The following is a 22,063-nucleotide window of genomic DNA, read 5'->3' as shown; positions in this document are numbered from 1 at the left end:
GAAAAAAATCCTGCCTTTAGGATTCAAAACTACCCAAATCATGTGCCCTCCTCATAGAACTTCGGTCTCCAAGCTGGTGCTAACGCAGGGAAATATGGTTCTTTCCTGTTCATCAGCATTTTACCCTCCAACCTTCTGTCAAGCTGGCATATTTTTTTCTGATTTTTTTTTTCCAGAAAGCAGAAAACTAACAGCTTATCCTCAGATTTTTGTGCCAAATTCCAATCCAACTCCAATTCATCTAAGGATCCAGAAAGCCAGACAGAGGCCATGACATTGACACCTCTTGTCCTGCTCAGACCTCCAGGACTTGCCCCGACCAGGCTTCCAGGGAAGTGGAAGAGGAAATGCCCTCTCATGCATCCCAGCTGGTTTTCCGCTGATTTCAACCCACTGGCCATCTGGTCCCTTCTCCCCGCTATGCACACAGTTTGGTCTGGGGAGTGGAAACTTTCTGCGGGATTCAGCATTTTTAATTTTTCTACTTTTTTTTTTTTTTTTTGCAAACCAGGATACATGAAGAGAGCAGAGGACATTGGCTGGTATGTAATATGTCAGTGCTAATCCACACATAGACACTGATGCACAGAAAATCCAGGATGCTGCTTGGCATGAGTCCAATAGAATCACTGCATATTTAAAAATACAGCCATTCAACTCTATTAGGATTGCTGGGTGTGGCCTTAAATAGGAAGGATAACCAAAAATCCAACCCAAGTGGTAAATAATTCCACTTAGCTTTTCTGCAGAATTTGTTCAAGAAAAAAAAAAAAAAAATCAAAGCTCTAAAGCAATCAAATACAGTTTCATTTTAATGAACTTTATTCATTTGGCTTAATAATGGGTCACAAAAGCTCCTACTAAGTGCTTCATTCATACACATATATATATATCTCCATGGATATATATATATATGGATTTTATATATATATATGGATGATATATATATGGATGATATATATATGGATATATATATATATCTCTCTCCATGGAGATATATATATATATATATATATATATGGATATATATGGATATTGAGGTACAGTGTACATATAGCTTGGGGCAGGGTGCAGTGGCTCACACCTGTAATTCCAGCACTTTGGCAGGCTGAGGTGGGCAGATCCCTTGAGGTCAGGAGTTCGAGACCAGCTTGACCAACATGGTAAAACCCTGTCTCTACCAAAAATACAAAAATTAGCTGGGTGTGATGGTGCACACCTGTAATCCCACCTACTCAGGAGGCTGAGGCAGGAGAATCATTTGAGTCCAGGAGGCGGAGGCTGCAGTGGGCCAAGATTGCACCACTGCACTCCAGCCTGGATGATAGGGTGAGTTAGATGCCATCTCAAAAAAAAAAACTAATAAAATAAAATAATAAATAAATATAGGCTTGCTTCCAATATATTCATAAGCAAGTATATATGAAAAAGTTTAGAAAATATGGTTTGCAGAGTCAATCCCCCACCAAAAAATATAGGGATATCTGTAGAATGGAAGCCCTGTGCTTCCCATCTTCTCTAACTTCCTACAGCAATAATGTATCATGCCTAAGTATACAGACCTAAAGAGTCCTCACAATGGGCCATTAACTGAACCAAAACTGCAAGTCTTTTCATTAGCGTTATGCACATTGAAATGCATTCTACAGGCCAGGTGTGGTGGCTCACACCTGTAATCCTAGCACTTTGGGAGGCTGAGGTGGGCAGATTGTCTGAGTTCAGGAGTTTGAGACCAGCCTGGGCAACATGGTGAAACCCTGTCTCTACTAAAATATAAAAAATTAGGCTGGCGTGGTGGCGGGCACCTGTAGTCCCAGCTACACAGGAGGCTGAGGCAGGAGAATCGATTGAATCCGGGAGGCGGAGGTTGCAGTGAGCCGAGATTGCACCACTGCACTCCAGCTTGGGCGACAGAGTGAGATTCCGTCTCCAAAAACAAAAAACAAAACAAAACAAAACAAAAAAAAAAAAGAAAAAAAAGAAAGAAAATGCATTCAACGTACTGTTTTTTTTTTTTTTGTAAGTGACCAATAGATACCAACAGTAGTATTCCACTGAGTTAGTAAAATTGAAAACTCGAAAGTATTATTGAAAAATCAACATAAATTATTACAAAAGTTTACTAAGGACTACAATTAAATGTTGTACCAGGAAGTCTAGCTATCAAGAACTTCACAGAAATGTTGCAAATATTCTCCCGCAAAAACTCATGCACACGGCTTTCATTCTTGGAATTTTCAGGAAGGACTTTCTGATCTCATGCTATTATCAAAGTTGTTAAGCGGGACTCAATTCAATGTTTTAAGAAAACATTACTGTTGTGGTTTTATGGGGTTTGGTTAATGCTAACACTTTAGCATTAACTGCACTTTTTTCTGATAATTTCTAAATAATTGGACTTTAAGACATACAGAGATTGTGACTCAAATAAATGCATATTCCTACTGCTAAGTAAGAGGTAAGTATCTCTCCCACCAAATACAGTTGCACCCCAATCCTTCATCACTACTGAGCTTTCTGTGACCTCCCTGTCTCCCCCCACCTCCAACACACATATTCCCACCAGAAGGTTAAAACAGGTGAAGTGGTTGGGCTGTAGTATCCTTTTTCCTTGCCTACTAGGGTCATGGTAAAAGAGTCTGAAAGTTATTGTTCTGAAAAAGATGGGCTCTTACTTTTTTGTGTGTCCCATATAGCACTTTGAGAATGTGATTTTTAAAAAGCTATGAGCCTTCTGCCCCGATAAAAATGTTTATTCTTTAAATTTTAAATGCAATTTCAAGCCCTTGAAGTTCACTGGTACCTCCCATCTAAGTTAAAAATTCCTTTCTCAGAAGAGGAAATAGGAGACGTGTTGTATTTGTCCCTATCTCTCACAGACTAAATCATCTAAAAGTGGAGAAAGGAAAACATTCCCACCAGTCTGAAAAATAAAAAAGAGACAGACACTGTCTGACCCAGGGCCTTTTCTTTCCAAGATTATTTTTCTCTATTTTCTTAGAATCAGAAACAGGAGATGACTTAAAAACTATCTAAGTGATAGGTATTTGCATATAGGTTCATCAAGTTACTAAACCAAATTACCAAGTTACCACACAATTCCAAGGGAGTTTTTCCACCCCTCCCCAAAAAAGCAATGGCAAAAAAAAAAATAAAACATTATGCTAGAATGGATGGTTCTATGATGCCACCTAAAAGCATTTTCAACTCTGAAACCTGTGTTGCCTTCCCAGAGCAGCCTGGCCTCCATGCCTTTATACAGCAGAAGTTACTTCTGGAAATCTTGGATGGTTCAGTTCCCCATCTCTTTAAAGCTCCCTCACATGCCCTGTGCTGAGAAGTGACACAGTTCCAGTAACATCCTGCAGCTTCTCAATGTTCCTTGCTGAGGGAATTGTCTCCGTTCCCATTGTACACAAAGCGTTTTGTGTCACCCTCAGGTGGCTGCCTCCACCAGGCTTTGAAGGGAGGGGATTGATTTTTGGTGGTGGAGGGGAGAGAGATGTTACTACAGAAAAACAATAATACATAGGATGATAGTATATGTAAAGCACCTCAGGAAAGAGGAGTATTCTTCAGGCACCCAATTACTGTTACAAAATAAGATCGTAATTCCAAATGCTTTAAGAATAGACATTTCTTCCCATCTATCAAGCACTTTTCTCAGAGTAACTGAAAAATAAGCTAATACCTCATGATAAGCTTGCCTCTTTGGAAAGCGTAATCCTTCTTCTCACCCAAAAAGGCACCACGTAACAGGGGTGGCAAATACATTTCATTTCACATAGTAATTCCAATTGGTTGACAGTCTATGCCTAGAGAGATGCACTGAGGATTCTAAGAAGGTGACGCTGATGAGGGGGGAAAAGAATTGATTATCAATGTCTGCCACGTGCAGGGAGCTGGGAGGGCTGATGCCTCCCGCTTGCCATTTTGATGTAGAGCATTACTGAACACCAAAGGAAAATGCAGGAATAGAAAAGCTGTATAATATATAAGCTGGGCTATAGTTGGGAACATAATTTTTTATAAGTCTACTTTACCAGGCAATTTTTCAAGGACGTTTCTAAACTACATTTTAAAAGACAAAGTCTTGTTGGGCAGTGCTACTGTGATCGAATGGAGGATGAAATGGTTTGAGTAATACCATCTTGTTTCTTCCTAGACTGGCATCTGCCACAAGGGGCAGCCCATCTGCTCCATCCTTGGGGAAGAACTAAATGAGTGTCCCTTGGCTGAGACGGCTGAATGGAAGATGCCCTGACATCAGCCACCATGTGTGTCCTCAAATACATGTCTCTGGTGTTATGCTAAGATGCCCACAGCATATTTGCTCTTTGTCTGAGTTAGTGGGGCAAGCTTCTACCCCAGGGAAGTTTGGCAAAATCTGGAGACGTCTTTGGTTATCATGGTTGGGTGAAGGGGGTGCTACTAACATCTAGCAGGTAGAAGCCAGGGATGCTGTTAAACATCCTACAGCGTACAGGACAGCCTGCACAACAGAAAATTATGTAATCCAAAAGGTCAACAGTACAATCGGGTTGACATTAAACTCATTGTAACTCAATAGTATGCTCTCTGCTGCTTAAAACCCACCACAGCTTCCCAGCTCAATGGTTAAGCCTAGAGGCCCTGAGTGTGACTCCTGAGCTGACCATCCACCCTGTAACCCTAAGCAAAGCACCTGAGGTCTCTCAGCTCCCACATCCCCATCCTGAAACAGGATGAGAGCAGGGTCTACTCCGCAGGGTTGTTATGAGGACAAAGATGTGAACGTGGAATTAAAGATCTTAACAAACTACTTGGCAGATGGAAAGTGTTAGCAAAAAAACAGCAATGACAAGAACTGCAAAACATTCTGTTACGGTATGAATGTTTGTGTCCCCGCCAAAATTCACGTTCAAACTTATTCTCCAATGCAACACTATTAAGGACTGTTTAGACCATGAAGACTCTGCCTTCATGCTTAGATGGGAACCTTACCCAAAGGTTGGAGAAAACTAGTCAGACTCTTCAGCACTTCTACCTTCCACCATATGAAGATGCAGCCAGGAAGCGCCATCTTGGATGCAGAGCGGGTATCCCTCACTAGACATTGAACTTGCCACACCTTGATCGTGGACTTCCCAGCCTCCAAAACTATGAGAAAACAACTTCTCTTCTATTCCTTTCTTCTCTTTTCTTTTTTTTTTTTTTTTTTTTTTTGCGCAACAGTCTCACTGTGTCACCCAGGCTGGAGTGCAGTGGCACAATCTCAGCTCACTGCAACCTCCGACTCCATTCAAGCAATTCTTCTGCCTCAGCCTCCCAAGTAGCTGGGATTACAGGCACCCACCACCACCCCCAGCTAATTTTTGTATTTTTAGTAGAGACATGGTTTCACTAAGTTGGCCAGGCAGGTCTTGAACTCCTGACCTCAGGTGATCCGCCCGCCTTGGCCTCCCAAAGGGCTGGGATTACAGGCATGAGCCACCGCGCCTGGCCAACAATTCCTATTCTTTCTAAATCACCCTGGATAAGCATTTTGTTATAGCAGCAGAACTAGACTAAGACACTTCCAATAGGGACATAATTCATGACAGTCATCACGGTAGCCAAGTCAGACCAGAATCACCACATGGCTTCATTTGGTTCTAAACCCCATTCATCCACCAACATGTAAGGGTGCAGCTCAGCCAGAGCATCAAGTTTGGCAGTGTCTGTCAAAATGAAAAGCATGTTTCCTTTGACCTAACAATTTCACCTCTAAGAATGTATCCTACAGACATGTGTGGGAAGTGGTGGCGGTTGAAGATATTCCATGTAGCGCTTCAAAAATGGAAACAACATAAATATCCATCAAAAGGAGGCCAATTAAATAATGTAAGCATGTGCAATGGAATACTATATATCCATTAACAAAGGTGGAGCAGAAAAAATACACGTGCGTGTGCACACACACACACAATGAGAGGGAATAATCCTTAAAAGATATTCTTAATTTTTTTAAAAAGAGCAAACAGTGGAACTATGCATTTCATATGCTATCTTTTGTTGGTATAAATATCTGTGTAAATGTTTGTATTCGCATAAAATATATATGAAAGGGTGCATGAGAAACTATAAAAATAGTTGTCTCTAATAAACTGCAAGGCAAGTGCAAGAGAGATTTATTTTTCTCTGCATACTCCTGCATTTTTGAATATTGTACCATTTAATCAAAAGTATTAAATAAATAAAGCAAAGCATCAAATATGCCCTGTAACATACATCATTCCCTGCCTAGAAACGACCCTACCTCTCTTGCACTACATGCTGGCAAATTATCCCTTGCTTAAAATGAATAGTTTTTAATTATTTGAGTGAATCTTTTTCCTGTATAGAGGCCCTCATTTTTGATCCAAACAACGTCTGTGGAGGAACTAACTATTAGCACGCAATTTGCTGTGCTCACGGTAACAACGTAAACTGCAAGAGTTTCTCATCACAACTCAGATGACAAACGACAAGGCCATACCCAACCCTACACTACCTTCCTTTGCAAACTCTAGCTTTGAAATAAAGAGCTGTTATCAATTAGCAGAGCCAGTAGGTTCTCAGAAGCTAAGCTGGATCCTAAGCTATTATTGGCACCTGCACAATGGCTGGGAGAGAGGAAAAAAAAAAATTACACTAGGTTTTGCATTTTGAAACCACTTTTCTGGGAAAAGACAGATTATATTACACAGATAATTTAGAGGATTTTACCTTGTGACATAAATTCTGCTGGTCCTTCTCCAAACCTAAAAAACGTTGCCTCATGATCTTTTCATTTATAACTGTAGCAGAATATACTTGTGTTGTTTTTACTACCGAAAATAATTAATGTTCCTTTAAAAAAGTTAAAAGGAAAAAAAAAATCAAATGGCAAGGGCACACTGACATCTGCTGGCATTTCATAAACTTTTTTTAAGACAAGCATTTGTTCCAGACACTGCTCTCTACTTATTCTTCTGCAATGAGGCACATCCATAGTCTCCCAAAATGATGATTCCCCAATAGGCTCCACCAAATTACGTAAAGACAGGATCATCAAGGAACAAAAAGCTCAAGAGCCTCTTTCTCCCTGGGGTGGATCCCTTTCTTTCTTTCTTTCAGTGAAGCAATCTGGAGTGCTACGGAATGAATAATTGTATATTTTTTTTAATAAGTAGAAGAGTTGGGTTAGAGGCAAATTAAATTCTCTGAGCTGCTTTCCCTGGTTTTATTTTTTTAAGTGACAATTCCACCAATCTTTGTCTCAAAATGTTGAACAAATGAGGACACAGGGGGACCACACCCTACCTTGGCGAGAACGAGGAAAATAAAGCTAAATGTTTCTTGTTCCAAGACCAGCAAGGAAGAAGGAATCTCAGAAGGAAGGAAGCAGCAGAATTGAAAGCAGGGATAAAGAAGAGGACGTCTAAACACAGAACCTTTGAGAAAGAGGCTAAGGGTCTCTGTGGTGCTAATACAATCCTTGAAAACACACTCCAAAATGCCGAAGTCCCCAAAGCATTTCCCAGAATTTAAAAAATCTCTGACAGTGACACAGAGCCAGTGAGGGAACAATTCAGGGGTGGACTACAGTGAACAAATGACCTCCCCTTTCTCATGAGACTGTATGGTGTTATGAAGATATGTTCATAAGGCTGGGGTCTGCCTCCTGTGATGCTGTCACTCACTGAATGTACCATACAAACAGAAAGGGATCAGTCCAGGAGGGATGTGAGGCAAAACAGAGCTATGCTCTGCACATGCTGTAAGCAGCGTGCCCAGCAAAACTGCCCCTCATTCTGCTGGGCTCTGAAGTCAGCAGTCTCCCCACTGTCATACTGTTCATGGCTCCTTCTCTTCCTGCTGCAATACATGCACATATGTGCATGCCACATACATGCATGTACATACATACACACACGTGCAGAAATGTACACAAAAATGCACGTTTGCACACATACAGAGGTGTGTGCACATCCACTCATGTGCACATACAAGTGTACACATCTACACATGCACACACAGAGGCACACACATTGCCTTTCTGGCATGGTGCTCCTTGTACCTTATTCTCGCACCTATCTTCAATATGCTTATAAAGAATGGTACTAGTTAAGATCTTCCCCATCTCAAAAATAACACAGGGCACAGGCTCCTGAGAGCAAGGCTGCCTGTTCTGGCCTCTGCAGGCTTTGCCAGCCACATCCCTTCCCTTGCTCGCACCACCCCAGGCACACTGGCCACCTTGCTGTTCTCAGGATGTGCAGAGCCCTCTCCTTCCTCCCCCGGGCTTCTGAACACACTGCCACCTCTGCTCACCATGGTCTCCTCTCTTCTCTTCTCCCCACTGGTCACAGCTTGGCCCTTCTCAGTCTTCAGGCCGTAGCTTAAATGTGGCCCAATACCTCTCCTTGGAGACATTTCCCTGATGTTCCTACCGAACAGGGTCACTCACCCTTTTATTACATGAATGCTCCATTCTGTTGCCGTTTTAATACTTATGATAATGGGTAATTCTATTGTCTTTTTACCTGCATTCATGTTTCGTGTCAGTCTCTCTCACTACAGCATAAGTTTCACTAGGCAGAGATGATGTCAATATTGGTCAATATACCCACCCCATACAGTATCCCCAGTGCCTAACAGTGCCTGGCCCAGAGCATGGGCTCAAAAATGTTTGCTGAATGCATGAAAAAGGCAATAAATGGCCCAATAAAAGTGAATTTATATAGCATAAATAGTGCTCCAGGAAAATGTTTTTTAAAAGGAGAAAATAAGAAAGAGTAACCATTTGCACTGTTGGGACTCAAAATTGCATTTCTCTAACTTCAGGTCTAGCTCAAGATACCAAGCACTGCACTATATGGTCCTATTTTCCAGGGTTCCTGGTGTTTTAAAGGGCTGTAATTTATGTATACCTTTCAATGTTCACCTACCTTATATACCTTTATATTGCTTTCTTATTCAATATTTGAATATGTTCACATTAGGTACCTTGCAAAGGTATTCTTTTGATACAGTAACATACATCACAATAAAAAGAGAAAATTAAAATGGAACGGTAGAGAAATAAAACTGAGTCAAAAGTGAGGTTAATATGCAAAATCCATGCTATCAAATTCTATTTACTACTGTGACTGAACTATAAAATCAGCTCTGAGCTTCCTGGCAGGCTTTGTGAAAAGGGAACATGGACAGGTATTCCACTTAGAAGTGTCTGGTACATAAACACCAATCAGAACCTGAAGAAAGGACAAACTCTTTCTGATCCTGAAACCAAAGCTAACACAGTAATAGCCAACAGAGTCCTCAAAAATATCATCATAGGGCTGGGCATAGTGGCTCATGCCTGTAATCCCAGCACTTTGTAAGGGAAGATTGCTTGACCCCAGGAGTTCAAGACCAGCCTGGGCAACATGGTGAAATCACAACTCTACAAAAAAATACAAAAATTTAAAAACATGAAAATTAGCCAAGCGTGGTGGCACATGCCTGTGGTCCTGGCTACTCAAGAGGCTGAGGTGGGATCACTTGAGTCCAGGAGGCAGAGGTTGAAGTGAGACATGATTGCATCACTGCACTCCAGCCTGGGCAACAAATGAGACTCTCTATCTCAAAAAAAAATAACAATAATAATCATAGCAAATAACATTAGAGAGTTGAATTCTTCATAGCTCGCTTATCCTGCTGGGTTCTTACCAGAAGTTCTTGGTTCTTACCCCTCACCTATATTCAATAACATGTTTTTCTTTCCCTTTTTTTTTTTTGAGACGGAGTCTCGCTCTGTCGCCCAGGCTGGAGTACAGTGGCGCGATCTCGGCTCACTGCAAACTCCGCTCCCCATGTTCAGGCCGTTCTCCTGCCTCAGCTTTCAGAGTAGCTGGGACTACAGGCACCCGCCACCACGCCCGGCTAATTTTTTGTATTTTTAGTAGAGACGGGGTTTCACCATGTTAGCCAGGATGGTCTCGATCTCCTGACCTCGTGATCCACCCGCCTCGGCCTCCCAAAGTGCTGGGATTACAGGCGTGAGCCACCACACCCGGCCATGTTTTTCTTTCAAATGCTAGATTCAACTGTAAAAATTCTCAAACTTTAAATAGTCTATCTTCTTTCAGTATGCATATATAATGTCAAGTTTTTAAAATTTGTGGCTAATCGGCTTTCTTATACTATATCTCATTATAAACTGACACCAGCGAAGCACAATTCAGTAGAAATAAGTTTATAGAATGGGGTGGATGGTTCCTTGTTCTTGTTATGAACTTTTGAGGATTATTTTAGGTTTACACAGACAAAACCAATAAAGTTTCCTGAGCAAAATGAATGAAATTCACTAGGAAACAAAATATCTTTCCACAAACCACAGCACACTAACTAGGGAACCTTTTGTATCAAAGAGTCATGGGGTGAGAGGCTATTGTCTGAATACCACAAGGTAAAAAAAAATAAGAAGTGACTAGCTCGGAAGTCTGTGTGATTGCTGCTTGACTTAACTCACTCCCAGGTAGCCATCCTTGGAGACAGAATCATTTGCCTTTTAATAGACAAGTAAATGGAGGCTCAGAGAGGTGCAGTAACTGGCCCAAGCTCACACAGCCAGGAAGTGGCAGAATCTGGATCCACAAGTTAAGTGTACCTGGCTGCCATGACTTTGTCCTTTCGCACCTTGGCGCTCAGGGAATTCAGTCTTCTCAAAGCTCTTCTGACTCCAGCACAGCCCCATTCAGTGCCTTATCACCTTGAAGGCAAGACACTTATTTAACCAGCATCCTACCTGCTGTAATTCAGACTGAACAACCTCTCCAAATCAGAAATGAGAAATCTTTCTACAAAGAGCTTCATGTTCTTTTTTTTTACAGATAGGGTCTTGCTCTGTTGCCAAGGATGGAGTGCAGTGGCACAATTACAGCTCATAGCAGCCTTAAACTCCCAGAGCCAAGCAATCCTGTCCCAGCCTCCTGAGTAGCTAGGACTACAGGCATGAGCTACCACACCCAGCTAATTTTTTTTTTTTTTTAACAGAGACAGGGTCTCATTATGTTGCCTAGGCTGGTCTCCAACTCCTGGCTCAAGCAATCTTCCTGCCTCAGCCTCCCAAAGTGTTGGGATTGCAGGCAGGAGCCACCATGCCCAGCCATCATGTTCTTAAAGAGAGGTATCAACCACGCCCTTTATTCTCCCTCAAGGAAACTACTGCACTTTCTCTAACCTGTGAAAAGGACTATTTTCCCTCCACTGGGGAATTTCTGCATGCACACACTCCCTCCCTCCTCTTATCAGCCTTTGCAATCAACAGCAACCTGAACTGGACTCAGCTTTCTAAGGATACTGAAGAAATAGGTATGATATTTACAACGTGGTAAAAGTGAGCCATGCCATGGACATCTTTAGGAAACTCACTTGAGAACACAGGCAGTGACCCAGAATCAAGACAGGGGGCTGGTCCCAAGGGAAACAGACACCAAGCCAATACCCCTGGGATCTAGCCAGGGCTACTGATGCTGAATCAGCCCTCTCAATCCCCTGCTCCATCACTTTTCATAACGAGTCTAATAAATTAGTGTTTCTCTCTGCCAATCAATCAGAGCCCATGCATATGGCTGCTGTCAGCATCCTCTGCAGGCAGAACTCCACACAGGGCCTCAAGTCTGTCAACGATCTCAACCGTACATTTGCAGCTACACTGGGTTCTTCCCCCTTCACTCTCAATTTGTCACCTCAGTTACAGTCAAGAGGAAAATATAGGAAGCACATTCTGGGACCAATTTGCTGCCCAAAGGGATTGTGAAATTCTAGCAACAAAAACAAGGTTAATAATGATATCATTATTATCAATGGATAATAGTAATTGTCATGATTATCATAGTCAGCCCCATGACTCCTACTTGCACTAAACACACACTAGGTGCCAGGCACTTTGCTAAAATAATTTACCAGGCTGATTAATCCTCAGACAGACTGTACAATGTAGTGATAATCTCCATTTGTAGGGATGGACTGAGGTTCAGAGAAATTGAAGAAAGTGAAAGGTTATGGAGCTAGAAAGTGATGGAGCTGGGATCTCAAGCCAGACACACTGATTCTGAAATCTCAGTGAAATACCTGCACTGCCTCCTTCCTAGTACCTTATCATGGTGCCTCTGCTATTCCCTGCATCCCAAGCATGCCCTCTCCACACACAGTAGGGAAGAGAACTGCTTGAGTCTGCAATCTCGGTTTGCCACTTAGTCACTGGGCCTCAGTTCCTTCATCTGTCAAGTGGTAAAATAAAGGGTTTGCCATGAAGAGTTAATGAAATGACACACAGGAAGCCCTAGCACAGAAGGAGCTTCCAGTGAGTGTCATAGCTATTACGGTCCCAACCATGGTACAAAGAAGACAATTTTGAAAACCTCAAGTCCTCACCCTCATCTCTGACACTCTATATTCTAAAATTCACAGAAAAGAGACATCAACATCTTGGGGAAATGCAGAACTAGCAATGAACAAGGTGATTGCACAAGTTCATCTATTATGCTGGCAAAGATCTAATTTTGTTCTCAGAAGAAATGAAGAGGGAAGCTGATTCAGATGACGGTGATTAGATGGAGTGAGCAGTGGTTTGCACACCACATTTTGAGTGGCTATCAGAGCAGCTCCAGCTGTGACTGCATGATGCCCAAGGACTGCCTGTAACCAGGCAGGTGGTCCAACCGCTCCCTCAAAATCATACTCAGAGCATGAGCCTAGATAAAGAGGCCAGAGATGCCCTGGGCAACCCAGGGCCTTGAGACTCCAAGGAGACAAACAACAAAACAAGAGCCAGATTGCACCAGTGCAGAAATCTAGCGAGGCTCTTACACAACGATAAAGTAATATTGCAATAAATAGAAACAAGTGCCTTGTTTTCTTTTTGTGGCTCTAATGGGCTCAGCATCACTTCTCAGAGCAACTCAAGCTATGCAGCAAGAGCTCCCTAACCACTGCACACATTGCCTCCCACCTCCCTTGTGTCTTGCAAAGGCAGCAAAAGAGGCCATGTGCACAGTGATGAGCATCAGGGGCTGTGGACTCAGACTGTCAGGTTCAAAATCTTGGAAGTGCCTCTTACCTGCTGTTGTGTCCTTGGACAAATTGCTTAACGCCTGCCTACACCCCACTCTCTATCTGCAAAATGGGAATCTGAAAAGCACTAACCTCAAAATGTGTGAGAAGCATCAAATGGAATAATTCATTATTTCCATATGGGGCTTCTGCCGTGTGCCTTGCACCATGCTAGATGCTAAGGAGACAGTGATGTCCAAACAGGTGTATGCATGGTCCACCTGCAGTTGACCATGCAGTGGAGTAAGAGAAAAAGGATAAAACAGAGTCACTCAATAAAATATAAGATACCCCTGGGATGGCTGTAAAAAACGAGAATCCACACAGGGAAACAGGGACAGTTTCTCTAAGCCTGGGGCTTTTGAGTTGTAACCTGAAGGAAGAGCAGGAAGTGAACAAGGTGAACTGCTGGGAGGGTGGGGGAGGCGATCACATGCCAGAAACACATAGCACAACACACAGCCATGAAGGTACAGTGCTTGGCTCAGCTTGTGCTACGTAGGAAGAGTTCAATCCATATACACTTATTCTGATGTTCATGTCACATATAATAGGCAATAATGGAGTTCCAGTATTGTGGATAAAGAGACAGTCAATGTGGGAGGAAAACTGGATTGTCCAGGTGTCCAAACCCTCCATCAAATTGCACCTCAACCTTCTAAGGGCAGGGTAGCCTCTGAAGATGGACAATGTCAGCTGCACTCAGAGCTCTCCATAAGCAACCCACTTTGCACTGTCAATATCTGTTATTACCCTGGCCCACACCTACCAATGGGAGAATCTGTGGCCATACTCTGAAAGGGAACCTACCCGGACAGACGATCAATAAAGGGCATCTGAGTGCAACTGTTCTCAGGGTACTCCCAGGAGAGATGTCAGTCAAGCCATCAAAAGGATGTGGTGGTGGGAGGGTGCGGCTGCTCATGCAGGCACACATGAACACATGATGTTGCCTCTTTGAAGGGAGGCGCCAGAGAAAGAAAATCTAAGTAGGCTAATGTATACAGATGTATCCTCCCAGGGTCTTCCACCCTCACACAAAGAACATTACTGGAAAATGAGGTTCTTTTTCCCTATAAAGTAATCCCTCTTCTTGAATGAAAGATTTTAGTGTAAGCCCTAAAAAGTAGGTGGTGGTGGGGAATCGAGTTTAATTTCTCAGACGTTGCAAGGCTTACCTTTTCAGATGTCACTACGTCCACAGACCAAATCTGGTTATAGAAATGAATTGAAACTTGAAAAAATAGAGCTGGCCGGCCAGGAAGGCATGCTTGTTTATTCACTCATCTCAAAAACACCTAACAATTTTCCCATAATGTTTAAGACATAAATATATCCTGGTATCTCTCTGCATGAAATCCCCCAATGGTTTCCCATTAGAATAACAGCCAGGGTCCCTTCCGAGGCCTCAAGGGCCTATAGGACCAACCTTCAACTGTATGATTTTGTCACTATTCCAGCCTCTGGATCTTTGTGCTTGTTGGTCCCCTTCTCTGAAACGCCCCCCAAGCAGACAACTATCCTAGAATGGAAGTCTGTTAGGACAAGGTATCTGCATGTATTGATCACTCTGCACTTGAAGTGCTTTCAATAGTGCTTGGCACACAGTGGGTGCCTGATGAACACTCAGGAATTCACAGAAAGTAGGGGTGAATGAGGCTGGGCGTGGTGGCTCACGCCTGTAATCCTAGCACTTTGGGAGGCCGAGGAGGAGGGTGGATCACTTGAGGTCAGGCGTTTAAGACCAGTCATGGGGAAACTCCATCCCTACTAAAAATACAAACACTAGCCAGGCGCGGCAGAGCACACCTGTAATCCCAGCTGAAGCATGATAATCACTTGTACCCAGGAGGTGGAGGTGGCAGTGAGCTGAGATCACACCACTGTACTACGGCCTGGGAGACAAGGTGAGACTCTGTTTCAAAAAAAAGAAAGCGGAGATGAGTAGAATAGTCATTGGATAAATGTATGGATCCATACAGATCAGCTACTTCTTTTCATGTACTTCTCAGGTCAAATATCTCCTCTCTGGAATGTCCCCCCAAGTCACTATCACACTATAATTTTTGGAACCCTTTTCATTATCCTTATGAAAATATATTTCAACGTCTTGCTTATGACGCAGCTTCCCCCATGACAATATAAGCTACAAGAAAGCAAAGTTCTCGTCTGCCTTATTCACCAAGCACAGGGTCTAACATGTGGTACATTCCAAATAAATATTTCTTGCATTAGCCACTCCTTCCCCTAAGACAACACACTCTTCTGTAGCAGCAGGCCACAGTCACCCATGTCTCTTTGACTAGCGAACAATGACAAACCAGTGGTAATGAGTGACAGTGCTCACAATGACTACAGATTCAAAAAATGAGGACAGTTGCCTGTGTATATAACTCCACGCGTCATTTTTCATAAACACTCCTAGCCCTACGACCGAGTCTAACTGTGTTCACAGTTGACATCATCTGAAAGTGCTGGATCCCCTTGTTTTGAAGCTCCATCACTGATTGATTCTTTAATTAAAGTTTTAATATTTATACCTGTGCCTCGAGGCAGTATTTTAAATAATGGAGGTAGACATTGGGAAGAGCCTCGTGGCTTCTTTAAAAACATCGCCTCGGTGTTTGAGGTCTCCGGCACGACACTGTGGGTAAATGTGAAAGCGACAGATTAAGGGATGATTTTAGGAAAGTCAGCCAGTATTAATTTGTGGATGATGCTTACTGTGTAACTCCCATGCTGGGTGGCAAAGGCAGGACGAGCTGCCCTCTGTCCTTCAGAGCAAACGTGCTAGGATTTCAATAGTCTCCTTACACGCCACTGGGAAATCGCTGCGTCTCCGAAGTATTTTCTGTGTCAAATACGATTTCCCTCTTGGAATGTGTTCATTACTCCACACATCAGCTTAAAGGATGCAAACGAAATGGTCTAATTTTTGGAAAGGTGAAATGTCAGATTCCTATACAGGGCAGACCCAATTTTCTGGATATAAAAAATATGTATTATCAGAAAGGACTTTGATAAAATATAATAGCTTGCAATGGTTCAAGCTAAAAGGACTAAGCTTAATTTTTTTCTAAAATCATCAGAGACATGAGGATATCTAGAAGACCTGTGCTCAAACCTTACAGGAGCAGGATATATATATATATATATATATATATATATATATATATATAGCTTCAATTATAATGAGAAGAAAAATAGGGCAGAGTGGGTCAATTCCAGGAGGAGAAACCCGCTCAGACCCATGTTTCAGCTTCATTTCTGAGTGGAAAACTCTGTAGCTTCAGGGTGATGTAAAAAACGGTACGTTCCACGGACAGCAAGATTTATTACAACATTACTGAAACTTTATACCTGTTGATTAGATCAGCAAATCCTCATATCCCTGGCCCCTGAGACCCTGGCCACAACCTTCTACTCTCTGCTTCTATGAGTTTGACGATTTTAGATCCCCGAATCCCTCATGCAGTAAACGTAAATAACTCCTTCAGATCTCCTATACAATACTATCCTTAAAACAGTCATGTATGATATACTTAGAAATCTTTTCACAGGGTACAGCCCATGTTGTGTTCTTGCCACAACAAAACTAAAATTCTTTCTAAAAACTGGATCAAGGTATTTGTGCATTCAGTTCGTTTATGGGCAAATGTGTGCCACAGATGTTTATATGTTTATACAATTAAATACTATCACAAATTGTTTAAATACTATCACAAATTGTTTTTTGTTTGTTTGTTTGTTTTGTTTTGTTTTTGAGGCAGGGTCTCATTCTGGTCACCCAGGCTGGAGTGCAGTGGCGTGATATCGGCTCACTGCAGCCTCAACCTTCTCAGGCTCAGGTGATTCTCCCACTTCAGCCTCCAGGGTAGCTGGGATTACAGGTGTGCACCACCACACCCATCTAATTGTTTGTATTTTTAGTACAGACAGGGTTTTGCTAAGTTGTCCAGGCTGGTCTTGAACTCCTGGACTCAAGCAATACGCCCACCTCAGCCTCCCAGAGTGATGGGATTACAGGCATGAGCCACTGTACCTGGCCACAAAATTTTATATCTAAACATACTAATTGCAATGTGTGAATCCCAGGATGAATGATAAAGCCACTTCTAATATTCTTCGATTCTTGTGTTTTCAAAATATTCTACGTATTAAATAAATGATGTTCTAATTTAAAAAAAAAAAACAGATTTGCTAAGGTAATACTTTCATCCCAGGGGGCCAAGGAGATCAAGTCCTTTCAGTGGGTCAGAAGAAATGTACAACTGCTGCAAAAACAATTTCAGGTGCTTGTCAAGACAGCAAGTCAAATGCCACCAACCTATATCTTGGCCAGTGGGTGGGCAGCTTGTCCGCGATCCTCCTTGGAACATGCAGAGAGCAGAATGGGAGAGCTTGAGGCTTCTGTTCCTTATTTAAAAGAAAATGTGTGTGTATAAGGCAAGCCACCTGCCTTTCCTGTACCACTCGGTGCTACAAGGCTCAAAAATTAGAGCAATCTACTTGAAAGAATAAAGAAAGAAAACTCATAGAATTCAGGCACTTACCATGTGCCAAACTGTTCTAAATGTTTAGTGCTTCAAGTAGTTTACCCCCAAACCCTCTGAGGACAGAACTACGACTGAAACTCTGATTTTACAGGTGACAACCCGAAGCTCAGAGAGGTAAAGCAACTTGCCCAAGGTCACACAGCTGGCAGATAACGGAGCCAGAAGCCCTGTGCTCTTCTGAGCCATAAAGTTCCACTCTCTGGACCCCTAAGGTGTCACTTCCACTACTGCGAGGAATGATGACTTTTCTTCCTAACCCGAGGCAACCATAAGCTAACTTAAGGAAAGCCCAGGGGATTCTTCCAAACAGAGGGCCTCCCTGACGAGCTCAAAGAGGACACAGGTTTTGAGTCAGCCCCACTTTTTACCAGCACAGCTACTGCCAGCACCACCTTTACCCTTCACAGGCCCCAGGTCCTTTGCTTCTGAACATAAAAGATCTTAGCTAAAAATAAATCTGCCAGTAGCTCCAGCCGGGGCCTCTGTGGTCACTTAAAAATTGAAAGAATCCAGGCGCTCTCATCTTTTTTTTCTCTCTTTTGTAACAAAGATAAAATGATAAATGGAGGGGAGATGAACTAGGACAGGGGGCAGGGAAGGGATCGCAGGCTGGGGCATGTCCTAAACTTGGTCTGTCAAGGCCAGGCCTCTCTGCACAACGGAGTTTAAAAATAAAAATAAACAATCATTATTCTAATAAAGGAAAACCCAAGTTAGGAGACATGATGTTTCAACTCAAACAAAGCTATTTCACCACACTCCCCCACTTCTTTTCAAGTTCAACTGAAAAGACCCGCCTTTGGGGTGCCAAGTGCCCGGAATGCCTGACCAGGATTTCCAAGCTCTTCAGTAGCCGCACCCCAGATGTTCCAGTGCCAGCAGGTGCACCCCAGCTCTGGCCCACACAGGAGCGATGAGCTCTCCCAGCCCCCTGACCATTCCCTGGCAGCAAGGAATGGAGTTGGGGGCTCCAGGACAAGGTTAGATCGGGGTCTTCCCCTCCCTTGCTGAATGGACAGCTTCCGGGCTCCGCGTGACACCTGGTCCCCGCAGCTGGCGCCAGGGAGGCTCCAGGAGCTCACAGCCAAGTGGCCTCCTGGGCGGTGGGGAGATGGGAGCGGCGCCCCACTAGCCCCGCCCTCGCTTCCATAGCTGGACAATTGGTTGATTGGAGCTGACAAGCCCCCCCCTGGCCTGCACAACAACACAGGTCTAAGATCTGCTACCCCTGTGTTTCCTTCTCTGGGGTGAAGGTTCTCTAAGGCTCCCAGGAACCAGGGGCACAGCAGGAGTTTCCCATTCGCGGGTTTCCCGGCTGGCCCCCTCCCCTGGGGTCGAGGTGGCACCGCGGGGCATCGATTCCAGTGCCAGTAAACACAGCGGCGCTTTCTCCACCTAAGTGAGCTTTCTCTTCCCCTCCTCCCACAAGGGGTTCGGGGCACCTAAACGCCCTCCCGGGTCACTAAGATGCCTCCTCCTGCACACCCTGCGGGCGGAGGCAGCGGTCCGGGGGCGCGCTGAGTGCACGCTTGCAGCCGGCCAGGGAGACTAATCAAAGTGCGCAGGCAGGCTCCCGCTGCTCCTGGCACCTAGGACTCGCTCCCAGGAGGACGGACGAGGTAGCCTGGATGCTTCGGAGGGGCGCTCTGGGGCAAGGAAGGACGTGCCTCTGGAAGCGACGCACAAGGGGGCTCAGGGTCTCGGCCTCCTGGGGGTAGGGGGGGACACGCCTCGAGATCTTTCCACACACCCTGAAAAAGTTCCCGTCCAGAGCGCCCAGACTGGCGCTAGGAGGAGGCTAGTTCTCGGGGACCTAGCGCTTCCCTCCATGAGACCTTCTGGACCTGACCCACCAGGTCAGGGTGGGTGCAGAGGCGATGACTCCGCCTGGACTTACCTAGAACTCCCGGCGAGCCCGGCTGCGGTCACGTTCTCGGTCCCAGACCCCCGAATTCCCGTGCGCTCTCTGCACCCCCAGCCACACTCACCATAAGCTGGAGGCGGCGGAAGGGGGTGCTGGCTTCTCACGCACTGTCCGCAACTTCGCGGGCAGGTCAGCCCCGCCCTGGCGCGCCTGCCTGGGCGCGGCGAGGGTCCGGACAGGCGGGGACCCTGGCGGCCACTGGGTGGGGGTCTGGAGCGCAAGGACTCTCAATCCCGGGCGCGCGGTCCGCTCCTGCTCTCTTTGCCTGGGCAAGAAGCTCGGAGTTCTCCTGCTCCGGACGCCGGGGCGGGGCCCACGGCTGGCTGTCCCCTCCAGATGTGGGGTGCTCGGCTCGGCTCACTCCTTCCTTCTTCAGCCCCGGAGGCGCGCGCGTGGGTCCAGCCAGTGCCGCCGCCTCTGCTGTTCCCGGGGCTGGCAGAGCGCCCCCGCCCCACCGCGGGTGTTGCTGGGGGGCTGGGGCGAAGGGGGAGGGATTCCCCTCCGCGAGTTCGGGTTTCCCCACCCGACGCGGCCCCTGGGCTCCGTCCGCCGTCCGCCACCCTCCGCGCTGCTTGGAGAACCACTTCAGGGCAGCGCAGCCAGTCCCACCGACTCTGGCTGGAGGAGGCGGCGGCAGCGCGGCTCGCACGGGGACTGGAAAGGAGGTGACCTTCAAACCCCGCGCTCGGGAGACCAGGAAGGGGGCTGGGGTGATCGAGGGAGCGGTGTGTGCACCCAGACGGCCAGCAAGAGCGCTTGTAGGAGGGCGGGAGAGAATAAAGAGGAAATCTTCCAATAAAAATATAGATTAGAAAATAAACAAAGGAGAGCCGGAGAGAGCGCGAGAAAATGTGTGCATGTGTGTGTGTGCGTGTGTGTCTGTGTGTGTGTGAGCGCGCGACAAGCAGCGAGCAGCCCCGGCTGCGGAGCCAAAAATAATCTGGTGCGCGAGGGAGCGCCCCCTCCCCCTTCCCCTCGCCAGCGCCGCCGCCGCCGCGGTCACGCGTGCAGCCCTGGATTCCAGCGGGCGGCGGCGGACACGCGACCCGGTACCCTGGTCTCCTGGCCTAAAGGGGAAAGAGGGTGAAAGTTGGATGCTGGGGCAATGAGCCCAGGACTTTCACCTGCGCCCGTCCTTGTCCTGGTAGTCCCCAGGTGGGCTCACTCATTGAGCACCAGCGCCCTCCTCCCAACCCCAATCAAAGTAAACAAATCCCCCCCTAGAGACGCCAAGTGGAGGCAGCTTCTTGCCCCAGTCCATTTCTTCTCTGAGGAAGTTTTCTGGCAAGTCTTCAAATCTTCCTGCCAGGCAGAGATCGAGCCCTATCCAAGATTCAAAAAGTTCTCCAGGCTGGATGGGATGCAGGGCTGGGGTGGGTGCGGCTGGCCTGGGACGCCCCCACCCCTCACAGCTGGGCCTCTCCTGTCCTGCCCCCTTCCTGGCCACCTACTCCTGCAGTGGACGCTGAAGGTGTCTAGGGATTGTCCTCCTAGCAGATGTCTTACAGCCAGAAGCCCCATGACGCCTTAATACACACTAGCACTTAATAAGCATTTACTTTCCACCAGATGCTGTTTTAAGCACTTTACATGGAGTCTTTTCAACAACTGGAAGTAGATACTGGAGGTTTATCCATTTCACAGATGCTTAGAGAGATTAAAGCAATATTTCTCCCTTCCTGGGTCCCACTCTGGACTGGAGTGAGAAACTCTGCTCTTCCCCTACCTTTTCCTTTCCCTCCCTTCCTTCCTTCCTCCCTCCCTTCCTTCCTCCCTCCCTTTCTTCCGTCCTTCTTTCCTCCCTTCCTTCCTTCCTCCCTTCCTCTTTCTTCCACAAATATTCCAGGGGGTTTTGTTGTACAATAAAGTCAGTCTGAGGTTCAGTGAGTTGTAATTTGTTCAAGGTCACATAGCTGGCAAGGAACCAGGATTCCCCAGGCAGTCTACCTAATTTTATGTGGCACCACCCTGCCTTCTGAAGGGCAGATGGCATTGGACAAGGCCAGATTCCAGCCTTGAGCACTTGATCTGAGGCTCCTGTTCATTTTCCCATCCTGTGATGTGACTGTGTTTGCACTTATACCATGGATCCTCTTATAAGAAATGCTGTAAGCTTTCCAAAACAGGGGGCCATGTGATGTGCATTCCTTTGTACTAGATGTATGTGTATTTCCTAGCGCCCATCAAGGAGCAGATTCCTTAAGGGTTCCTCTTGCAATCCTATCGGGCTGGGGTTTCTTTCAACCTCAGAATAAAAGAAAGGGAACTTCTGCCTATAACTATATTACTTTTTAAAGCATGCAATATGTAATCATCATTTGAAAAAGTAAGTTTGCAAAATCCAGAAAGATATCTTTATAATTGGCCCCAGCGATTTTGCAATTTGGGTTGATTTTTACCATATGTTTCCTTAGGATTCTCTTTGATAATAATATATTTGTATGTAAGCAATTTTTTTTTTCTTTATACTAGTCTCATCCTTCAGTGATAGCAAAATGAAACC

At 45.2% G+C, this 22,063-nt stretch overlaps 1 protein-coding gene across 13 annotated transcripts in view; it reads right to left on the bottom strand.

Moving 5' to 3' along the window:
* The window catches only part of RBFOX1 (RNA binding fox-1 homolog 1), a 2,479,284-nt gene that overhangs the window by 1,677,822 nt on the left and 779,399 nt on the right, over window positions 1-22,063 (bottom strand). For 7 of the 13 annotated variants that reach the window (XM_063598329.1, XM_063598349.1, XM_063598334.1 and 4 more), the window contains exon 1: window positions 19,625-20,503. The exons of 3 other annotated variants lie outside the window; for them this stretch is intronic. In XM_063598329.1, coding sequence (XP_063454399.1) covers window positions 19,625-19,627 — 3 coding nt within the window. In that variant the 5' untranslated portion in view covers window positions 19,628-20,503. Of the gene's footprint in view, window positions 1-19,533; window positions 20,504-22,063 lie in introns of those variants that run through there. 3 more of the 13 variants (XM_063598328.1, XM_063598342.1, XM_063598340.1) reach the window with 3 other exon arrangements.

This window comes from Pan paniscus, chromosome 18, assembly GCF_029289425.2.
Source record: "Pan paniscus chromosome 18, NHGRI_mPanPan1-v2.0_pri, whole genome shotgun sequence".
Lineage (NCBI taxonomy): Eukaryota > Metazoa > Chordata > Mammalia > Primates > Hominidae > Pan > Pan paniscus.
This window is presented reverse-complemented; position numbering and strand designations above follow the sequence as displayed.